Source organism: Oratosquilla oratoria, chromosome 41, assembly GCF_046742065.1.
Source record: "Oratosquilla oratoria isolate Oo_2021 chromosome 41, ASM4674206v1, whole genome shotgun sequence".
NCBI lineage: Eukaryota > Metazoa > Arthropoda > Malacostraca > Stomatopoda > Squillidae > Oratosquilla > Oratosquilla oratoria.
The window spans coordinates 37579000-37603043 of record NC_134817.1 but is presented as its reverse complement, the minus strand read 5'-3'; the positions used below and the strand labels follow the sequence as shown (position 1 = coordinate 37603043).

The following is a 24044-nucleotide window of genomic DNA, read 5'->3' as shown; positions in this document are numbered from 1 at the left end:
TCTCCACGTGCTATCCTGTTTTATACATTTCTTGTTTATAAATTCACTACTCCATAACTAAATATGTCAGATGTGATAGTTGCCAAAGTATTTTGCTCCATTCTGAACCTGAGAAGTGCAAGAATACTCACCTTAGCAAAGGGATTGTAATGCATGTGTACCATTCATTATGTGAAGGATATGGAAGGTTAGGATTGTCATGATTCTCAGCTGGCATGGGTAAAAAAGAAATGTAATGAACATCTGCTGCTTACTTCCCAGAAATGGTCAAAGGATTATGTAAGTAGATATGTGCATTTGATACTCTTTGGAGGCACTTTTATGGAGTAGTGAATATATAAACATAAAAATGCTATTTTCTCAAAACTAGTTTTTTCGCACAAAACTATAACTTCGTGTGTAAATAAGCAATTTTGATCATTCTTGTTTTTTTTTTTTTTTTTTTTTTTTTTTTTTTTATAATTTGCTGTAAGGCTGACTTTCTTTTTCACTTATAATTACGAGTATACTAGTTTAGGTACATCTGGATGTCTACTAACTGTACACCAAAGGAAATCATTATTCTCCCCATACTTTTGGAAAAATAAACGTTATTTCAAAAATAACTCAAAATTGCAAGTAAATCATCTATTGTGTAAAACTTTCTAAATGGATTTCAATGAAATTTCTGTCACAGATGCATCCCATTTCCCTGCACATTGTGTTAAATTTCCATTGTCTTACATAAAAAAATAAGGTTGGGAGGACCAGAAATGCATAATCCGATCGAGCGAATCACCGAAATGAGAGTCAACCCCCTTAAAGACATTGACAGACTGGAAAAAGTACAACGGCGAGCCACAAAACTGATTCCAAATATAGAAAATAAATCATGAAAATCGACTAAAACATATGAATCTGTTTTCCCTAAAAAAGGGTAGACTCAGAGGTGACTTGATACAGGTCTTTAAAATTCTAAAGGGAATTGACAACATCAAAAGTGACAAAATTTTCACATTGAATGAGAATCAGACAAGAAACAATGGTCTCAAACTGTCCGGAAATAGATTCAATTTGGAAGTAGGTAGAAACAACTTTGCCAACCGTGTAGTTAATGAATGGAATAAACTTCCTGCACAGGTAGTGCAATGTAGTTCAGTTCGAAGCTTTAAGAATCATTTAGATAAACACCTAAGCAAGATGCTGTAATGATTATAATTTATTCTATATTATTTGTTTTTTTTTATCATTTGTCTGTTTGATTTTCATTTATTATTAGTTATATGTCAATTTATTATTATTTACTATGTACTTGTATGTTTATTATTTAACTATACCTATGCATTTGTTTATGTATTTTATTTGTTATTTACATTATTATGGTTTTTATTTATTGTTTTATTATTATGATTTTTTTTGTTTTGTTTTTTGCATCCGACCTAGATATGGACCAAAAGGTCTCCTGTCAGCATGCTCCGCCTTTGTAATAATTTATCTACTACTTCATTCACCACCACATGTGACTTCAAAAACTCTCCTTCATCAAGCCCCTCACCCTTTACACTCACATTCAGCATGCTATCATCATAATTCCTTGTACATATCACACCTTTGCCATCATTCACTTGTGATATCCTCTCTCACATACCCTTCCAAACTCAGTCACCAACTGCCTCAGTCTCTCCTTAGAATCAGCCTTAAATGCCGTGTCATCCATAAATAAAAACTGGATAAATTCCCATGACCTTCCACTCTCACCCACCAGTTCCGAACCTCCATTTAGTACTCCTGCATTTACATCCTTTACCATCCCATCCATATACATATTAGATAGCCATGATAGAATCACACAACCCTGACAGCCCATTACTCTCTCTATTCCTGACCTACATACATGTCCTACTACTTGCATAGAAACTCTTAACTGCCTCCAACAGCTTCCTCTTTTTTGATATGCCAGTAATATGCTCCACAAAGCTTCTTTATCAACTCTGTTGTACAACTCAAAGTCCATGCTTGTTCCAAAAACATTGTTTTCTCTTACTAAATACTTTTTACATAATTCTTACTACAAACAATTTATGCACATTTTTCTTTCATAAACTCATACGGCTCCTCTACAGTAATTCCCTCTTAATGTTCTCAATCAACACATGCCCATCAATCTTACTGACCATGCTCAACATATTGGATTTCTCTAAAACTACTACACTTGTACTGGTCTCCCTTCCCAGTATGTACAGAAGAATTTTACATGAAGTCTTCCACTTCAAGACACCTCCATCCTGGTGACATTAAACAATCTTGCCTGCCATTCCACTATTACTGCTTGACCCATACCAGACACTTCTCATGACAGCCATCAAATCCAGCTGGTTTTTGAGCTATTGTTTCTTTCAGTGCTACTTGTATTGCCTCTTTTGTAATGGCCTTATCATTCTCCTCTCCCATCACAATAAACACTAATAGATATGTCTCTCTCTTTCATGGGCTGTAAACTTTTAACTGAAATGATATTGCTCAAGTTAATGAAATTTTTAGGTATTTTCCAAAATCATATCTGCAAAGTACATCACTGTAGGAAAGGAATTAGATTTTCAGCTGTAAATGTTGTTGTTGGCCGGAAGCTATTCTGTGATATAATAGGGAGATAGGTTTTTGCAGGGAGGGGCAAGGCCTATACTTATTTTCCCATTGATGGTGTAGGTGCCTTTACTGTAATGAAATGGATGATAGGTTTGTTGATTTGACATTAAATGCCTATGTAGTTGGTAAAAGCCCATTCGTGAAAGTTGGCGTATAGCAACTGTCATTGACGATCAGTGTGATCCTCACCACTTCCAAAATAACACATTAATGATTGCTCTTTTTCAGCTCTCATATTATTTTAGTGAACACTGATTCTGTGAATATTAATGCATAAGATTGATACAGAAAATGAAAGGTTAGGAGAGTTGTATAAGGTGTTGGAGACCATATTGCGTCCCATGAGACACTTGTATTGCTTTGGTTTCAGAGATGTTTTGGGTCACTGCAGTGCCTGCCTACCATGAAATTGACCAATTCTTGTTGTTATGTATATTTATTTTTTTGGTGTCCTGCTATAACATGACAATTTTATGATGTTCTACTAAAATGTCAGTTGTATGATGTTCTGCTATAATGTGTGCCAGCCAGATATCTTTGGACACTACCTAGAATAAAACCTATCAAGCTGTCACTTCCACAAATCATTCCATCACTTATCTACATACCCTTACCCTTAGTCAAAAGAATTAAATGGCTAGGTGGTATGTACCCATACACATCCTTCTTCAATCCTGGATATCCTGAAGAAAATTCTCATTTGAGTAAGATTACATTTTTCATGAATTGTAATAACATTTCATAAAAGATAAGATTTTAAGGAGGTTGTACTTCTAAGGGATGACTTATCTGTTATGTAGTTTATATTTATATACAAACAGTTATTATTTGAATAAAAACCAAAATCTATTTGTTTACTTTGTTAATAACCTTGTCAGTATATGCTCTCTTGGCCCATCCAAAATGAGGTGAGGAAAATATGTTAGGGTAAAGATACACCCCTAGTTTATTCCTTATATTAATAGGTAAGAAGCTGGATGTGCCTCCTTCATATTTAACTACACATTGTCCCAGAGCATATGCCACATTAGATCAGTTTTCCACACAGGAATCCTATAGGTCTGTAGGAGATCCCAGAGCACTCTACAATGTACCTAATTGAATGCCTTTTTGAGATCAACATAGGTTCCAAGCAACACCTGTTAAAACTCAACTTTCCACAAGAACACAAGACTAGCTGAAGTCGTTGACTTACCAGGTGTGAACACAAGACTGCTCAGGACTGAAACTTCAGCAGATGGAAATGAACCTGTACCAGCAACAGGTGGGCAAAGACCTTGCCTGGTACACAGAGTGGTGTAATGCCAAGGGATGACCGGCCTTCTTTTCAATTAGGAGGGAATGATACTGGACTGCCTAACAGCAAGCAGCACTGTATGCAACCAGTAAACAATAGCATCATCTCTGGCTCTCAGCTACCTTGCACTTATTGTAGATGATGCCTTCCCACCCTTCAATTTACATCCTCTCTGGTCTCATTCAGAAAGGGCAGGATTTCATCTATCAGTGGATTGGCAGCCACCATCTAAACACCATTAAGCTGGCTGCTTGGAGGGCCAGCCATATACAGCTGTTCAAAGCACTCAGCCCAGACAGCTGTATGCCCCTCCCTGGCTGGTATTGGTTGTTTATCAGCTGTTCAGACAGTATTCACCTAGATAATATATTTGTAACAGTAGCTTTAGGGCTTGATAAGGTCTCAGGGAATTTTAATTTCAATGGCCCTTAATATCCCCAATGATTCCCAACATATCCATTCTCATAAGGGCCTAGTCTATTGTTCCAATCCTGCACAGGTCCAGGTTCACCATCAATCTGGCTGCATGGCACATCTTTCCAGTCTTATGCAAGACACCACCACCTTGAACAAGCCTATGAACTCTTTGGTAGTTTTCAGTCTCACATTTGAAGGTATTCTACAGTTCTTTATGGTCTGAGGGTATGGAGCATTTTGAATCAAGGGACTGCTACCACATACTTATGGGCACATGCATAATACCTGACCTTTCCTAACTGAAAGCCAGGTGGATTACATCTTAGGATTCTGCTGGACTTGATATACAGTATTGTAACAAGTTTATGACTGGTCCCAAGGAACTTGGCACTCCAGTAACCCCAGCAGTTCATTGTTGGAAAAAAGGATTATGGTACTTGCCCTGGTAATTGATGCTGCTCCCATGGATTGGTGCCACCTGTGTAAGGGCAGGTAGCAGGGGAAATTTGTGGCCATTTGGACCCCAACTCTTGGGGTCACAAGATCCCCTGTCACAACCTCAAACATGTATAATACCAAAAGATGGCTGGCCAATTATCTATATACATACATATATACATATACCAAAGGCTTTTCCCCCCTTACAAGGAAGATAGCCAAAAACCAAAGTCATAAAATCCACCCCCACCCATTTCATCCCCACATACTCCACTCCCATTCATCCCCTTCCCTCCCTCTTATCTTGGCTCCTCTTGGATGACGGGTCACTCCTGCACTCTCACCCACTGCCAATTATCTAGCAGGTAGAAATGCCAATGTGTCATATAATGGCCAATCATCATATACCAGACTTTAAAAACGAAGTACAACAAGGCTCAGTTGTATGCCCCACACTCTTTAATCTATACATACATACATATACCTAGGCTTTTTCCCCCTTACAAGGGAGATAGCCAAAAAGGAAAAGGCATAAAATCATTCCCACCCATTCCATCCCTGAATACACTCCACACCCCTCCACCCTCCCTCTCATCTTAGCACCCCCTGGATGACGGGTCATCCCTGCACCTTGTCCACTGCCCTGGGTCAGAAGCAGTGTTGCAAGACACAGCACATCCACAGCAAGGCCGCTTTATTAAATCGGCGACCCCCCATGCATAAAGGAGAAGACGGGGAGAAATCCCTTCGGCTGCGTCAAAAATTGGTCACACATACTACCACACATACTACCTCACCCCCCATTCCACCTCATGCATCACATCATCATCCATATACAACCATTCTCCATTCACCCGTCTTCTGTCCTCTCCCGTCCTTCCTCAACAGACATTCCCCAAAGCCCCCTTCACCCCATCCATCCACCTCATCCTAGGACGTCCCTTCATGTTCACTCCCTCCACATCTGCCCTCCATACCTCTTTTACTGGTCTTTCTTCACTCATTCTTTCCATGTGTCCAAACCATCCTAATACTCTTTCATCAACCCTATCTCCCAACTCCCTTTCCACCCCTGTTCTCCTCCTCATTTCTCACTCTATCTAGCCTAGTAACCCCCATCATACTTCTCAGACACCTCATCTCAAACACATTCAAACTCCTTCTCTCTTCCTTTCTTATGTTCCATGTTTCTGCCCCATACAGTGCTGTTGGCACAATCACCCCTTCATATAGTTTCCTCTAAGCATCCATTCCCAAATGTCTATTCCTCATTACACTTTTAAATCCACCAAGGCATTTACTCGCTCCTCTCAATCTACATTCTACCTCCACCTTTTCCTGCCACATTTGCATCCAAGTATCTAAAACTATCCACTTCCTCCAGTCGCTTTCCCTTAATGCTCACTTCCAGACAACTGCCACTTTCACCCCTTGTACATCTCATCACCTTACTTTTACCCACATTTATCTTCAGCTTTCTTCTATCACACACTCTCCCAAACTCTGTCACCAATTTCCTCAATCCCTACTCCGATCCTGCCACAAGCGCAGTCTAGTCAGCAAACAACAGCTGGCTCACCTCCCACTTTTCTCCATTTTCATTAACCATCTCCAATCCCTGACCCACTACCCTTGCATTTACCTCTCGCACTACCCCATCCATGTATAAGTTGAACAGCCAGGGCGACATAACGCATCCTTGACGAAGTCTCACCTTTACCTTGAACCACTCACTCTCTCCATTTCTAATCCTGACACAAGCTCTACTACTCTCATAAAAACTCTTGACAGCTCCTAGAAGCTTTCCTCCTATCCCGTATATCCACAAAACCTCCCACAGTGCCTTTCTGTCTACCCTGTCGTAAGCCTTTTCCAGGTCCATAAAGGCCCAAAAAACATCCTTCCCCTTTCCTATAGCTTTCTCACATATCTGTATTACCACAAAGATCTGATCTACACAACCTCTACCCCTCCTAAATCCACACAGTTCCTCACCAATTACTCCCTCTGTTCCTCTCCTAATCTTCTCAATCAAGATCCTCCCCTTAGCTTTCCCAACTACACTTAACAAGCTAATCCCTCTGAAACTACTACATTCACACTTGTCCCCTTTTCCCTTGTAAAGTGGAACTATACAGGCACTCCTCCAGTCCTCTGGCACTCTACCCTCTCTCCAGCAAACATTAAATAACCTCACCAGCCAGTCCACCATCACTGTACCTCCTTTTTTTAGACATTCTGAGAGGATTAGGAGAGGAACAGGGGGAGTAATTGGTGAGGAACAGTGTGGATTTAGGACGGGTAGAGGTTGTGTAGATCAGATTATTGTGGTAAGACAGATGTGTGAGAAAGCTATAGGAAAGGGGAAGGACGTTTTTTTGGCTTTTATGGATCTGGAAAAGGCCTACGATAGGGTAGACAGAAAGGCACTGTGGGAAGTTATGCAGATATACGGGATAGGAGAAAAGCTTCTAGGAGCTGTCAAGCATTTTTATGAGAGTAGTAGAGCTTGTGTCAGGGTTAGAAATGGAGAGAGTGAGTGGTTTGAGGTAAAGGTGGGACTTCGTCAAGGATGCGTATGTCACTCTGGCTGTTCAACTTATACATGGATGGGGTAGTGTGAGAGGTAAATGCAAGGGTAGTGGGTCAGGGATTGGAGATGGTTAAAGAAAATGGAGAAAAGTGGGAGGTGAGCCAGCTGTTGTTTGCGGACGACACTGTGCTTGTGGCAGGGTTGGAGGAGGGATTGAGGAAGTTGGTGACAGAGTTTGGGAGTGTGTGTGATAGAAGAAAGCTGAAGATAAATGTGGGTAAAAGTAAGGTGATGAGATGTTCAAGGGGTGAAAGTGGCAGTAGACTGGAAGTGAGCATAAAGGGAGTGCGACTGGAGGACGTGGATAGTTTTAGATACTTGGGTGCAAATGTGGCAGGAAAAGGTGGAGGTAGAATGTAGATTGAGAGAAGCAAGTAAATGTCTTGGTGGATTGAAGAGTGTAATGAGGAATAGACATTTGGGAATGGATGCTAAGAGGAGACCATATGAAGGAGTGATTTTGCCAACAGCACTGTATGGGGCAGAAACGAGGAACATAAGAGAGGAAGAGAGGACTTTGAATGTGTTTGAGATGAGGTGTCTGAGAAGTATGATGGGGGTTACTAGGCTATTGTGAGAAATGAGGAGGTGAGGAGAACAGGGATGGAAAGGGAGTTGGGAGATAGGGTTGATGAAAGAGTATTAGGATGGTTTGGACACATGGAAAGAATGAGTGAAGAAAGACTAGTAAAAGAGGTATGGAAGGCAGATGTGGAGGGAGTGAACATGAGGGGACGTCCTAGGATGAGGTGGATGGATGGGGTGAAGGGGGCTTTGGGGAAGAGGGGAATGTCTGTTGAGGAAGGACGGGAAAGTACAGAAGACAGGGGTGAATGGAGAATGGTTGTATATGGATATTTACCTTCTCCTTTTATGCATGGGGGGACGGAGAGGGGGGGGGTCGCCGATTTAATGAAGCGGCCTTGCTGTGGATGTGCTGTGTCTTGCGACACTGCTTCTGACCCAGGGCAGTGGACAAGGTGCAGGGATGACCCGTCATCCAGGAGGTGCTAAGATAAGAGGGAGGGTGGAGGGGTTGAGTGTATTTAGGGATGGAATGGGTGGGAATGATTTTATGCCTTTTCCTTTTTGGCTACCTCCCTTGTAAGGGGGAAAAAGCCTTGGTATATGTATATATGTATGCATGGCATCCATCCAGCCCAGGTGCCTCACCTGCTTTCATCATCTCAACAACTGCCTTTACTTCATCCTTCCTTATTTCTCCTCCATTTTCCTCACTCATCACGGTCATTTTCTTAGCATTTCCCACTGCAGCTATCTTCCTCTCCCTATCCTCCTTCACATTTAGCAACTCCCTAAAATATTCTGCCCATCTTCCCCTTACTGCCTTCTCTTCCATTATCATCTCTCCATCTATACATGCATGATATACCCACACCCAACTCCCCAGAAATATCTCTTCTTACACAGACAAAATAACTATTACATGTAAACACTAACGCAGACAAAGCCTCAAATACTACGACCATACCTCAACACTTGATTCACCACAAATACTCAAAATAGCCACAAACAAATCTAAAGCCACACTTCTCACCAATTGGACAAATGAACACAAATATATACCATGCCTCTTTGTCACCATTCTAATACCACACACATACTCTCAGGATCCTTGGTGTAACATACAATCATCTATGTCATTCAATCAACAAATCACAAAGACAAAATGTACACCTATACTTAATGTGCTTAAATAAATTCCAGGAACAAACATTTGGACAAAAAGAAACTATTACTACTACAGTATACAAAACAATAGATATGCTCAGTAATGAATTATGTGAGCCCCACGTCCCCTAACCTAGACAATTAAAACACCCTACAGACCATACAAAACAAAGCCCTAAAGACAATTACAGGCTGCTCAACCACAACACCTACTGACCATTAACACCATGAAAATAAGGTCCTCAAAGTCAAGGATCACATTGACATGAAAAACACACAAATGCTTGCCACAGCCTCCAGAAACATGGCATACATACATATACCAAAGGCTTCTTCCCCTTACACAGGGGGTAGCCAAAAAGAAAAAAGCATAGAAATCACTCCCACCCATTTCATTTCCCATATATTCCACTCCCCTCCACCCTCCCTCCCATCTTGGCACCTCCTGGATGTCAGGTCATCCCTGCATCCTGTCCACAAATATTCCCTTCCTTTACAACCACCAGCCTCCATAAGCATATCTATAACCATATCACTAACTGCTCCATCAACAAATTGAGATAATATGTTGCTGCATGCCAGACCCCTGATATCCATCCCTCTGAATCCTCTACCCCCCAAAAAACAGAGTCCATCTAGCCAGACTACAATAACTGTCCAGGATGCAATACTTCACCCCATACTATACAACACATTATGGAAGGCTGCATTGTACACAATCATGTTGTAAAACCCCGTTCTAACCATGGCATTCCTCAGAGAGGTGAGACTGCTTGGCCAGACAGTCTAGAGCAGGGGTCACCAAACTTTTTTCACTACGGGCCGGATAACTGAAAGAATGACGAGCGCAGGCTGCATAATCATTCTGTTCAATACTTACAAGCCAGAATGAAAGCTCTGGGAAAAAAGACGAAAAACTAAGTTTAGCATTCCATGTTAATCATGGGTGAGTGGCGTGCAATGCACAAAAAACAAAAACAACCAACGTGTTTATTTACTAAAAAGTTATCAAAGAAGCGACGTTAGCAAAAAGATAGTTACATAAGACAGTGTGCACATATCCGAATCTTAAAAACTACATACATACATATACCAAGGCTTTTACCCCCTTACAAGGGAGGTAGCCAAAAAGGAAAAGGCATAAAATCATTCCCACCCATTCCATTCCTAAATGCACTCCACACCCCTCCACCCTCCCTCTTATCTTAGCACCCCCTGGATGACGGGTCATCCCTGCACCTTGTCCACTGCCCTGGGTCAGAAGCAGTGTCACAAGACACAGCACATCCACAGCAAGGCCGCTTCATTAAATCAGCGACCCCCCATTGCATAAAAGGAGAAGACGGGGAGAAATCCCTTCGGGCTGCGTCAAATTTTTCTCACACATACTACCTCACCTCATGTATCACATCATCTATATACAACCATTCTCCATTCACCCGTCCTTCCTCAACAGACATTCCCCTCTTCCCCAAAGCCTCCTTCACCCCATCCATCCACCTCATCCTAGGATGTCCCCTCATGTTCACTCCCTCCACATCTGCCTTCCATACCTCTTTTACTAGTCTTTCTTCACTCATTCTTTCCATGTGTCCAGCAGCAAAAAAGGTTAGTGAGATTTGTGAAACTGACGTTTGGCTTTCAAGATATCATCAATGTTTGGTTTGGAATTGCTGCATCCAATCAAGAGAATTGCTTTCAAATGTTCATCAATCACGTTCGATGTGTTGACTTCACATACTTCAATTTTTAAAATGTTTGCTCACAGACATAAGTTGTTCCAAACACTGATGCAATACCAGCAGCAAAGTTCTTCAGTTTTGGAAAGTCATCATCTGGTAAGCAGCGGTAAAATGCAACAAGTTTTCCTTCTCTGTGCTTCTCTTTCAACAAGTCACTTGCTTGCAAATCAATGAGCTCAATCTGTACTTCAACTGGCACATCATCAAGGTTACAATCAAACGGATTCTGGAACAGAAGAATGTCACTCAATTCTGTCAAGATCTGAAAATCTCTCTAAAAAAATTGCTCCTTCAAGTCATGAATAATCTTTTTCGGAAAATTGAGGTTGACATCTTCGGCAATTGTAGTGCAAAACTCTTTGAAACAGTGAAAATGAGAAAATTTTTCTCTTTCCAATTGTGCTTCAAACAATGACAGCTTTCTCCAAAATCCTTTGATGATTCTGTAGAGATCACAGACGAGGCTATTCTTTCCCTGAAGTTTCAAGTTCAGTTCATTCATGTGGGATGTGAAGTCGACCAAAAATGACAACTTTGACAGCCAGGTAGGATCTGACAGCTGTGGATCAGCTCTATCTTTTTCAGTGAGAAAAACATCTATTTCGTTTCGGAGGTTGTAAAAACGTAACAGGAGTTTACCGCAGCTGAGCCATCTCACTGCTGTGTGATAAGGCAAGTCACAGAAATCAGAATCAACTTCAAGTACTGTCGGCAGGCCGGATGAACTGACATCGCGGGCCGGATCCGGCCTGCGGGCTGTAGTTTGGTGACCCCTGGTCTAGAGAATGACAACAGTCCAGCAGGATCATCCAAGCTCTAACAAATATGACTGATCTCTTTTGTCGTGCTCCAGCATTGTTATTCAAAATCCATCAATGTAGCTCTAATCCCTAGAACCAGGAACCAGCAGTTCTTAATTTTCTGGAGTTTGCATACTCCTCATAACAATTAAAACTGTATATTATACATAACCAAAAGACTTCTACAATAATACAAAATGAAATATACTATTTTTTTATTAACTTTTACTATTTCTTACAAACTTTAGAGTTTGTCAATTATATACAATAACGTATCACGGAAATAAAATGGGAATAAACTTAAAAAAATGAAATGATTGACCCAAGTTCTTAAACCTGATGTTAAAGAGTGCATCATTTGCCTTTAAGCCCATTGGTCCTGTTTATGGAATCTTTCGAAGACTATTCTTGTACTTCTTCCTTGAAAATGTTTTCCTGAATGTGATGAGGTTGTTTTCACCACTTCCAGTCACAACTAATGCAAGTATTTTTAAGAATTATAACTAACCACATTAATATGAACTTCCATATTGTTGTTTAAGTTTGTCCCTGGATGAGAAAGCAATACAAGCAGCCGACAGTGCAAGTCCAACTGCCCCTCCAATGGCACATTTCTTAAGACCTGCTGTTGATTTGTAAAGAAGACCAGTGAGGGTACCAGCGCCTAAAGTGTTAAGTTCATCTTCATGACTGCCACGCCCCCAGTACAGGAGGCATCCAAGTCCTGAGTACATAACTGCCACTACACCAAGAGTGTTGGCTGACGCTGATCCACGCTTCATTACATAATTCAAGAGCCTGATGAGAGAAAAAAAGTGATTACATTAATTTTCAGAAACTGGTCATAAAAATGCAGTCACTTTCACATACCAATCCATCTATATACCAAGGGCTTTGTCTCCCACTTCTAAGAGAGGTAGCTCAGTCAAAAGGCACATACCCACTCCCATCCACCACCCTTTCCTCCCTTTCTTCTTAGCTCCTCATGGATGACATGTCATCCCTGAATCCCACCCTCTGCCCTGGGTCATAGGCAATGCAGTTAAACACAGTACATCCACAGCAAACTCTCTACATATGCTCACATTTACCATTCCCTACAGATCTGACTGCTAGATCAAAATAGTTTTTAACCATAGCCAGTCCACTAATTTCTAAAAACAAGTCTGGATACATATACTCACTGTGTCCGTCTGATTTTTCCTGTATGACCAGCAGCACTAGTTTCCTGGAGTCCTCTGTATAACCCATGAGTACCACCCAAACTAGCACCAATCATACATAAACCTGAAATAGGTTGTACATAAAATAATTAACTTTAAGCATATATATTCCTTTAACAGGCTCTCTCCCATTACAATGTAAGGAGGGTGGCCAAATCAAAAGTACATACCCATTCATACATATACCAAAGGCTTCTTCCCCTTACAAGGGAGGTAGCCAATAAAACAAAGGCATAAAATCCATTCCCACCCATTCTATTCCCACATACTCCACTCCCATCCAACCCCCTCCCTCCCTCTTATCTTGGCTCCTCCTGGATGATGGGTCATCCCTACATCTTACCCACTGCCCTGGGTCAAAAGCACTGTCACAAGACACAGCACATCCACAGCAAGGTCGCTTCACTAAATCAGTGATTCATTAAATCGGCAAATGTACATAATCAAAATCCATTTCAAATTCCCAGCCCACCAACACTTCATGGATGAAGAGTCATCCCTACTCTCTATCCCACCTACTGGATGAAGGAAAATACAGTGCAGTACCTCACTTAATACTTGGCAAAAGTATATTATATTGTAATGGGATATGGTACCGAGCTTATGTCAGATGGCAATTTGCTATAACTAAAACCATCAACTTTGCCTTATATGCTTAAATAACCATAAAAAATATTAGTGATGGATTCAAATTTCTGCATTTATTGCACATATCACACATGTTCTACAAGTGTTAAAATATTTTTATATCTTCAACAGATTTCTCCCTACCCATCTGCAATATACTTCAAAGCCTCTTTACTTACCCTGCCCTGTGTCAAAAAAATAAAAAATAAAAAAATAAATATGCATATATATCTTACTAAAATCACAATGTACATACTCTTTTCCTCCCCTAAACCTACAATGCTCTTCCCAAGTTACTCCATTTGTACTCCTAATTCCCTTACTATGCCCATGCATCTTACTGACCAAACTCAAAAGATTCCCTCTATAACTATTACATTCATATTCATGGCCCTTCACTTCTATAGTGTAATTTATACATGCATAAGTGAGTTGAGATCAGAGAGAATGGTTTCAGGTGAATGTGGGGCTGTAGCTGGGTTGTATGATGTTGTCATGGTTAAATATATATATGAATGGGATAGTCACTTCTGAAAAAATTAATAAAAATAAAAAAGTTGCTTAGAAAAAAAAAAAAAAACTTGTTAAGATAATTTATCAACAACAATACACACACACCTCCGATTTGTGAGAATGCAAGTTCGAATCGCCCTCTCTTCTGGGATGCTCCTTCCAAAGTGATGAAATCTGGCTGTGTGGTTTGTAAGTAGCTTGGGTCAAAATTTAAGTAAGGGGACAGCTGAGAGAGACCTGGGTTGGAGGTTACTGTAAAACAGAACAGGTTTATTACTCATGCACTCCTTTAATACAAAGATCATGCAGTTAACATAAAGGAATTCTATAACATGAAACTTCTTTTGAAAGATGAAGACAATGATATATACACATATACCAAAGGCTTTTTCCCCCTTACATGGGGGATAGCCAAAAAGAAAAAGGCATAGAAACCACCACCACCCATTCCATCCCCTACATATTCCACTCCGCTCCACCCTCCTCCCTCCCTCGCATCTTGGCACCTCCTGGATGATGGGTCATCCCTGCATCCTGTCCACTGCCCTTGGTCAAAAGCAGTGTCACAAGACACAGCACATCCACAGCAAGGCCACTTCATTAATTCAGCAACCCCCGCCCTCTCCGTCCCCTCATGCAGACAAGGAGAAAACAGGGAGAAATCCCCTCAGGCTGCATCAAACTTCTTGTACATACTTCCTTACCTTCCATCCCCCACCCACTTCCCCTCATGCATCACAGCATCATCTATATGCAACCCTTCTCCATTTACCCCTATCTTCTGTCCTCTCCTGTCCTTCCTCAACAGATATTCCTCCCTTTTGTTATGCCCCTTTTACCCCATCCATCCACCTCATCCTCGGACGCCCCCTCATATTCACTCCTTCCACACCTCTTTTACTAATCTTTCTTCACTCATACTTTCCATGAATACAAACCATCCTAATACTCATCAACCCTATCTCCCAACTCCCATTCCACCCATGTTCTCCTCCTCACCTCATTTCTCACTCTATCTAGCCTAGTAACCCCTATCATACTTCTCAGACATTTCATCTCAAACACATTCAAACTCCTTCTCTCTTCCTATCTTATGTTCCATGTTTCTGCCCCATACAGAGCTGTTGGCACAATCACTCCTTCATATAATCTCCTCTTAGCATCCGTTACCAGATGTCTATTTCTCATTACACTTTTTAATCCACCAAGGCATTTACTCGCTTCTCTCAATCTACATTCTACCTCCACCCCCACTCCTCCCTTTCCTGCCACATTCTCACCCAAGTACCTAAAACTATCTACTTCTTCCAGTCTCTCACCCTTAATGCTCACTTCCAGCCTGCTGTCACTCTCTCCCCTTGTACATCTCATCACCTTACTTTTGCCCATATTTATCTACAGCTTCCTTTTTTCACACACCTTCTCAAACTCTGTCACTAACTTCCTCAATCCTTTCTCTGATCCTGCTACAAGCAGTGTCATCAGCAAACAACAACTGGCTTATCTCCCACTTTTCTTCATTTTCTTTAACCATCTCCAACCCCCTACCTATTACCCTTGCATTCACCTCTTGCACAACCCCATCCATGTATAGATTGAACAGCCAGGGTGACATAACACACCCCTGATGAAGTCCCACCTTTACCTCAAACCATTCACTCTCTCCATTTCTAATCCTAACACAAGCTCTACTACTCTCACAAAAACTCCTGACTGCTCTTAACAGCTTTCCTCCTATCCCATATATCTGCAATATCTCCCACAGTGCCTTTCTGTCTACTCTGTCGTAAGCCTTTTCCAAATCCATAAAGGCCCAAAAAACATCCTTACTTTTTCCTATAGCTTTCTCACATATCTGTCATATCACAAAAATCTGATCTACACAACCCCTACCTGTCCTAAACCCACACTGTTCCTCACCAATTACTACCTCTGTTCCTCTCCTAATCCTCTCGATCAAAAACCTCCCATAAGCCTTCCCAACTACACTCAACAAGCTGATCCCTCAAACTACTAAACTCACTTGCCTCCCTTTCCCTGGTAAAGCAAAACTATACAGGCACTCCTCCAGTCCTCCGCCACTCTACCCTCTCTTAAACATTAAATAGCCTCACCAGCCAGTCCACCATCACTGTACCTCCTTTCTTCAGACATTCTGCATGGCATCCATCCAACACAGGTGCCTTTCCTGCTCTCATCATCTTAACAGTCTTTCACTTCATCTTTCCCTATTTCTCCTCCATTTTCCTCACTCACTCTCATTTTCTTAGCACTTCCCACTGCAACTACCTTTCCCTCCCTATCCTCTTTCACATTTAGCAACTCCCTAAAATACTCTGCCCACCTTCCTCTCACTGCCTTCTCTTCCATTATCATCTTTCCATCTGCACCTTTTACTTTTTCTTCTCTACTTGATTCACCTCCTCTTCCTCTTTTAATTTCTTTCCAAAACATCTTTTTATTACTTTCAAAATTTTCTGTCATACTCTTACCCTATTTCACATCTGCTCTCCTCTTTGCTTCCTTTATCTTATGCTTAACTTCCTTTCTCTTTACTTTGTACCTCTCATATGATTCCCTTGTCATAATTTGTAGCCAATCTATGAAAGCCTACTTCTTCTCTTCTACATCCTTCTTTGCTTCCTCATCCCACCACTCACCACCCTTCCTTCTATTCCCTCCCATCCTTCTTGTTCCACACACCATCCTTGCACACCTTATGACTCCCTCCTTGAACCATCCCCATTCCTCCTCCACTCTATCCTTCACTACCTCCCACTCCTCTCTCAGCTTCTTCTTACACTCATTCTCCTTTTCTTACCTTCTGACCTTTTCCTCTTTCACCACCTATTCTCCACTCTCAATTTACCTTCAACCAGAAAATCTGATATTGCCCCACTCTCTCCCCTTAGAACATGTACATCCTTTACTCTTCCTACCATACTCCTGGTCACCACTATATAGTCCATTAACGCTATATCTGCCACCCTTCCAGCCACCACCCTCTCCCATGTGTAATTATGCTTCACTTTCTTCCTAAACACTGTATTTGCTATCATCAACTCTCTTTCAAGACACATCTCCATTAATTCTCCACTATGATTTTTACCTGGAACTCCATACTTCCTAATCACTCCATCTATTGGTTCGTTTCCTACCCTAGCATTAAGGTCTCCCAATACAACTACATTGACATTTCTCCCTAATCCCTCTATGCACTCATTTAAATCTACCCAAAATGCCTCCCTTTCCTCTATGCTCTTCTCACTACCAGGCCCATATGCACTTACAAAAACCCACACCTCCTTTCCCAGCTTCACCTTCATCCACATCAACCTTGAAGAAACCTCCTTCCACTCCACTACACGCTTACCTATCTCTTCATTTACTAGTATAGCCACCCCTTCTCTCCCTCGTCCACTCTTCAATCCTGAGTACCTCCCAACTACACTTCCAAATTCACACTCGCCCCTCCCTTTCATTTTAGTTTCACTCAAAGCCAGCACATCCATCTTTCTTCTCATGAACATACTGCCTATCTCTTCCCTTTTACTCTCATCTGTACCACATCCACGCACATTAAAAGTCCCAAACCAGACCCTCTTATGCCTTTACTTTTTTTTTAGGAATGTCCCCTTTGGAGCTGCAGGTGGCAGGACTCCTAATCCCATCCCCCATCCTGTTTTTTGTCACCTTTTATGACAAGTGGAAAGACTTGGTGGTAGCATTCTTTTCCCCCACCACAGGGTAGGCAAAAAAAGGAAATAAATATTCAGAGAAATGGTACAGGACAGTAACAAGGGGTTGGGGGACAGCATAACGGAGGGACAGTCGTAGTATAAAAGTGTCATAATTTCTCTATGAACAGTTTTCCTCTATCACAGACAAAATGATGTGTGGCTCTGGTCCATAGGGGCACCACATATAAGCCCTAAAGTATCAACTGCATGCTACTTTGCCACAATAACTTGCAGCCAATTCCCAAGAGACCAAGTGGAATGTATGAAGTGAATGGTCACTTTTATATGGAATGACACCTGATTCCACAAAATTCAGAGTGAGACAGGTGGAACAATCAGAACTATTGTTGATATTGAGGAAATTTATATGCCTCCTTCGCAGATTATGGTTTTGTCAATTTATCCATTTATTTTTTATTACTATTTCTTTTAGGACCATAGATCTGAACTACACCATGGGGACAACCACTCATTCATAGCACCTTTTCTTTGCATTCATCCCCAAATATCTTTCTTGTAATGATTTTCACTCACCATAAAGAGCATTGACTGCATGACCTTTTTTGCACTCTATATTTTCCAATAACTTGCTTACATCTATTACCATTGTTACTGCCCAAAACAACAGACCTGTGACACTAACATCCTACAATTGAAAGGCTGTAGATTGAATGGTTAGAGTAATGGGTCACCTTAAGAAAATAGATGGATTCAATGAGTGCCAACAAGGTTTTAGAAAAGGTAAATTCTGTCTGTCAAAACTGCTCTAACACCATCATAGCAAAGGTAAAATTGTCTATATTCTTGAACACTGTGAAGACACTCGACAAAGTAGATCATGAAACTGCTTAAAAAACTATTTTTTTAGCATCAGAAAATTAAGTATTAGCTTTGAAAATTATAATGCATCAAAATTTTTCTTGGTGGAAATCAATAACAAAAAAGTTGCTCAAAGCAAATACACTACCAGATGAAGCTGTGATCATAGATCAAAATGCCATGTTGTCTGTCCAGTCCCACTAAAAGCAAATCCACTACTGAACAAAGATGTGACCATAGGATCTGGAATATGCCCTCAGTAATTCTATCAGTACCTCACACAGTACATATTCTTAAAACAGTGCTATGTAGCTGAGATTTATGCATTTCTTAAAACTATGCAACTCCTGTACACCCCACAGTCTGATCGGATACCAAAACCAGCTGTCAACATCCCGGATAATGATGATGACCCTGACAACCTGTAGAATTACAAGTATTGCATTACTAAATGCAGGTTAGGTTAGAGTAAACAAATTTATTGTAGTTTAATTTCTTTGACCACTGCATCTATCAAACTAAACATGGCATCTCAAGCATCCCCAGCAACTCCATTCATAAGTGTATCGTTTGTAGCAACCTTTTCTGTTATTGATTTCTGTTAAGAAAAATGATTACATGGATTTATTATAACTGACAAAATTAGTACTTAATTTTCTAATACTATATTACATGGGTGTGTCCCCTGGGATTTGTAAGGGGTCTATTTCTATTCTTAATAATGATTTGTGACATAGAAACAAAACTCAGACCAACAAAGCTGTCACTGCTATAAAGTCTTCAAATATGACTGGGCAAACAGAAACATGAAAATGAGCAATGAGAAATTTGGGTAAGTGAAGAAATGGCCACTGAAACATTGAAACAACACAAACTACCATGTACATTAATTTGTAATACCACTCAAAGAACATGGATGAGATGTGGAAGTGTATATGAGACCTGATGCATCCTTCTCCTACTGTCTATTGTGATTTCATGAAGGCATTTCACCAAGTTCCCCACAAAAGACTACTGGCTAAAAAAAAAAAAAAAAAATTATGGAATAAACGGTAATCTGTTCTAGTGGATTAAAAGTTTTTTTGGCTGGTTAATGGTGAAGCCTCTGACTGGAGGGAGGTCACCAGTGGGGTGCTTCAGGGATCAGTGCTGGGGTCTCTTATTTGTTATGTTCATCAATGATCTTCTGGATGCAGTTAACCACTTCACTCCGGGCCAAAATCTCGCGGGCAGCATTAGCTGCCAGACATATGATGTTGTGTCATAATACTCGCATCATAAAAAATAGTCACCGCTTATATCGATCGTTCTCTCTTTCACCCATGAATTTTGATAACCATAGAAAATGTGATGAAGCCAGTTTAGAGAGTATGTCAGTTACACAGGGACAACTACAATAAATATAATCAAGATGACGATATGGCAGCCTTGCGTATCCACTTGCTCCTCATGCCCACTTCACTCCGGGCCAGACATATGATGTTGTGTCATAATACTCGCATCATAAAAAATAGTCACCGCTTATATCGATCGTTCTCCCTTTCACCCATGAATTTTGATAACCATAGAAAATGTGATGAAGCCAGTTTAGAGAGTATGTCAGTTACACAGGGACAACTACAATAAATATAATCAAGATGACGATATGGCAGCCTTGCGTATCCACTTGCTCCTCATGCCGCCTACGTAGGCGGCACTGTATGGAAGAGGTTAAACATGGGAGCAAGGTATATCTTTATGCAGATACCAATATTTTTAGAACAATTACAAATGAAGAGGATTGTAACAAGCTTCAGGAAGACATAGATGAACTGAGGAAATGGTCAGAGATGGATGCTCAACTTCCATCCACATAAAAATAAACATATGAGAATTATGGAATAGGTAGATCTGATGTTAAAGAACAAGAGTACAAGATGTATGGCAACATAACCAGCACTAAAAATGGAAAGGACATTGGAGTTGTCATTGATGACCATCCAACATTCACAGAACACTTAGCTGAGAAAATCAACAAGGCTAACAACATTCTTGGCATTATTAGGAGAAATTTTGTCCACCTTGATCTTTCGGTAAAATTTTACTTTCGACCTTTGTTGGAATATAGCAATACAAATTAAATAGTAATTTTGTAAATTAAAATGTATGAACGTGATATGCAATTTTGTGTGCGGAAATGAAAATAAAAATAGTTGCTAAAACAGATTTCATAATTAACGAAGTCGTGTACTACGAATGGTACGCCATGTTTGTTATGGTAGATTCCGACGTCGGGGAAATGAAAGGACAATAAATTGGTCTAAAGTAAAGTAAAGTAAAGTAACCTAACCTAACCTGTAAAATTTTACTTTCAACCATTGGAGGAATATAGCCATACAAAAGCTGAGAGAGTGGTTGAAAAGCCCGCCAACGTCTCTCACGACGACGAGGACCAGCCGGATGATATCTAATTTGCAGGTAATGATTTATTAAACACAGGTTAGGTTAGGTTAGGTTAGTTTAGACAAATTTATCGTCCTTTCATTTCTCCGACGTCGGCATCTACCATAACAAACATGGCGTACCATTCGTCGTACACGACTTCGTTACTCAAGAAATCTGTTTTAGCAACTATTTTTATTTTCATTTCCGCACACAAAATTGCATATTATGTTCATACATTTTAATTTACAAAATTACTATTTAATTTTGTATTGCTATATTCCAACAAAGGTCGAAAGTAAAATTTTACCGATCTTTCCATCCTGAAAGCACTGCATACTGCACTAGTAAGGCTTCATTTAGAATACGCTAATTACATCTGGTGTCCTCACCTAGTTAAAGACATAGAAGCTATTGAAAATGTTCAACGAAGAGCCACAAGAATGATACCACAGCTGAAAGGACATAATTATGAAGAAAGGCTGAAGAAATTTGATCTACAAGAGATCAAATTGAAACTTACAAGACTATTACCCAGAAATATGACCCAACAATGTATAACATATTTCTAAGATGAGGGAGGGCAACACAAGAAGAAATTCAAAGAAGATTTTTAAAGAGAGAGCAAGACTAAACATAAGAAAATACGTTTTTTTCAAACTGGGTAGTAAATACTTGGAATGATGTGCCAGAATGGGTGGTTAATGGAGACACAGTATCACAATTAAAATAGACTATAAAATATGGAAAAACCAAGGTCAGAAATTTAATTATAGAGCACAAATAACCTCCACAACCTATACATGGTAGAAATAATGGCAATCAGGTTATTGAGCTGGAGTTACAGGCACCTCTTCCGGAACTTCATCTGTGAGTATCTGTATTATCAAAATCACACAGATGGCCAGGATGAATCCCAAAAACTTTCCATACATGAGACAGGGCCTGCATGTTCGCACTTTGGAAAGCACTGTTCCAACCTAGAATCGAGTCTCAGTATTGCCAATTAAGGCCACCACACTAAATAGGAAAGATGACCAAAACAGAAGACTTGCTGAAAAGTTTCACAAGCAAAATCTTCAGGACAGCACAAACTACTGTAAATACGTCAAGAAATCACACAAACATGAATATTTAACCTGAAAATTTTGTTGTCCAATAGAACAAATACAACCTATCCTAATGCAACTATTCCATGGAATAATAGACGTTTCAATACAAAAGAGAAAAGTGAAAAATGTGTTTGTGTGATACTGGAATAGGACTAAAATAAAAATTCTACTCCCTGCAATGTGAATTACCAGGTCATTTCTGTGTGAAGGATCCTGAAGGGGCTAAACTAAACGTGTTTTCAGACAAACTCCCACATATGAAGAGGATACCTTTATTACATCGAGATATTAGAGGAAACACGGACAGTGGAAACGGTCATGCATAGGTTTCACAAGAGTTGGGTACCTCCTCAATGTTGTGACAGACACCAATCTTTGAAAACACCGGATTAAATGACTGATAAGATTACCCTGGGAGTCCACTACCACCAAGCTATCCCAGTGTTTCAGGGTATTCAATATAAATATGTAATTTAATCATTTAAATAAAATAATTTAAACTTAGGAACACTGAATACATATATGATAATACATGATTGTAATGTATTGCCACTATGACTATGTTAGTAGCATATTACACGGTCACCCCATTCATGAAAAATCAACTTAAAATTTTGCAATATTTTCCTTTTTTTATAATTTTCCATCTACACATATTTGGAAGAAAATAACAATTTTGTTATATAACGTCCAAGCTAATGTAATGATTAACCTTTTCTTACAATCTTCATTCTAAAATCTACTTACATGGAACATTCATTCCTGGGTCTCCCGCTCCATATGTAGGATTATAAAGGCCTAAAATGCTTGATCTTCTGTTATCCATGGCCATTTTTTATTGTGATGACAAATTGCCTCGATATTATTGGCACAGGCCTGATGCACTCTCCTCTTTCCTCAAAAGATCGTCTGCGCACCGAAACCTGATGTATTTTTTTTTCAAAACAAGTGAATAGTGAATGCGCACTGTTGTAAAATGTAAATGTACGCAATTAGGAAGGTATGATTACAACTCTAAATTACACACATGAATATGAAAATACCCATAACCCTATGAACACATATTTAATTCATAACTGATATGTATCATCAGGTACATTTTCTTTTATGTAACTTCTCATTTAAAGAAAACGCTAAACATCGAAAAAACATTTTTCTACGTTGTATGAATCAAATATTAGACATTCATGAAATTAATTTCGATGTGTAAACAGTTTAAAATAATATGAGTATTATTTGAAATAAATTTTATGATATTATCATAGGATCCGTAGCTCTCAGAAAAATCAATTTGTTGCAATCTATGTTATATGAGCTTGAATGTCCATTTTCATTGCAGTCCTTTATCCCAATTTGATGCATACATCCATTACACTATATCCGTGGATATGTTTAATGTTTTTTTTTCTTTCCATTAATTGATATAAAACTTATTTCTGCAACTGATTGACGGTCGTCATGGAAACCAAGGTCAACAAAACATATGAAATGTGGCCGGGAGACATTTCTTTTCATTATGGTTCGTCTACATTCAATGATTAGTGACCAGTAATAAGTGTATCGAGACATACCTTCAGATTGTACAAGGGTGATCTACATTCTGGTTATCAGTTATGGCTGCATTCGTCTCCAAGGATAGGTAATCGGTGTCTGGTTAAGCCAAATGAAAAATTGTAGATACTTTGCATGAAATCTCAGGGGGAACATCATTTGGGTCTCTGCTTGCGTGCTACGAATACCGAAATTAAGCAACCGTAATGATACTAAGACATTATGGGTGTGTGATGATTCTGTCAATATGAACACAAGAAATAATAACAACCCGAGATAAGTAACATATGTAGGGATAAAATTATTCTTGTTGAATGCATAATAACAATTGGATTATTATGACGGTAATAACATGCAATAAGATACGTTTAGATTGACAATTGAAAATGAACGAAACTTACTGGAAGGCGCGGGAAAGGGTGGCCAGTACGTGC

General features: G+C 39.9%; 2 protein-coding genes across 3 annotated transcripts; both read right to left on the bottom strand.

Annotated features, from left to right (window-relative positions):
* Positions 1-3767: 3767 nt before the first annotated feature.
* LOC143021154 (general transcription factor II-I repeat domain-containing protein 2B-like) lies at positions 3768-11306 on the bottom strand. Its single transcript, XM_076178445.1, has 3 exons — positions 11136-11306; positions 10829-11030; positions 3768-3874 (listed from the first exon to the last, which is right to left on the bottom strand). Exons 1-3 carry the CDS (start codon positions 11304-11306, stop codon positions 3768-3770), a joined length of 480 nt encoding a protein of 159 aa, XP_076034560.1.
* Positions 11307-11804: 498 nt separating this feature from the next.
* Tim23 (translocase of inner mitochondrial membrane 23) lies at positions 11805-24027 on the bottom strand. 2 transcript variants are annotated; one of them, XM_076178608.1, is made up of 4 exons: positions 24012-24027; positions 22807-22982; positions 12789-12891; positions 11805-12402 (listed from the first exon to the last, which is right to left on the bottom strand). In XM_076178608.1, the coding sequence occupies exons 2-4, from the start codon at positions 22889-22891 to the stop codon at positions 12117-12119; spliced, it is 474 nt and encodes a 157-aa protein (XP_076034723.1). In that variant the 5' UTR covers positions 22892-22982; positions 24012-24027; the 3' UTR covers positions 11805-12116. The 2 variants fall into 2 exon arrangements, with proteins under 2 accessions (XP_076034723.1, XP_076034722.1); XM_076178607.1 differs by lacking the exon at positions 24012-24027 and adding an exon at positions 14073-14219.
* Positions 24028-24044: the final 17 nt, after the last annotated feature.

Coding starts and splice junctions, on each gene's coding strand:
- LOC143021154 (XM_076178445.1), bottom strand. CDS start 11,306: ATGAATGAACTGAACTTGAAACTTCAGGGAAAGAATAGCCTCGTCTGT. Junction 11,031..11,135: donor GCACTACAATTGCCGAAGAT/GTCAACCTCAAT, acceptor CTTCTGTTCCAG/AATCCGTTTGATTGTAACCT. Junction 3,875..10,828: donor GTTTGGAACAACTTATGTCT/GTGAGCAAACAT, acceptor TTGCTGGTACAG/GTTCATTTCCATCTGCTGAA.
- Tim23 (XM_076178607.1), bottom strand. CDS start 22,891: ATGGCCATGGATAACAGAAGATCAAGCATTTTAGGCCTTTATAATCCT. Junction 12,892..14,072: donor TGCATTCTCACAAATCGGAG/GTGTGTGTGTAT, acceptor AACCTATTTCAG/GTTTATGTATGATTGGTGCT. Junction 12,403..12,788: donor GGAAAAATCAGACGGACACA/GTGAGTATATGT, acceptor TTCTCTCATCAG/GCTCTTGAATTATGTAATGA.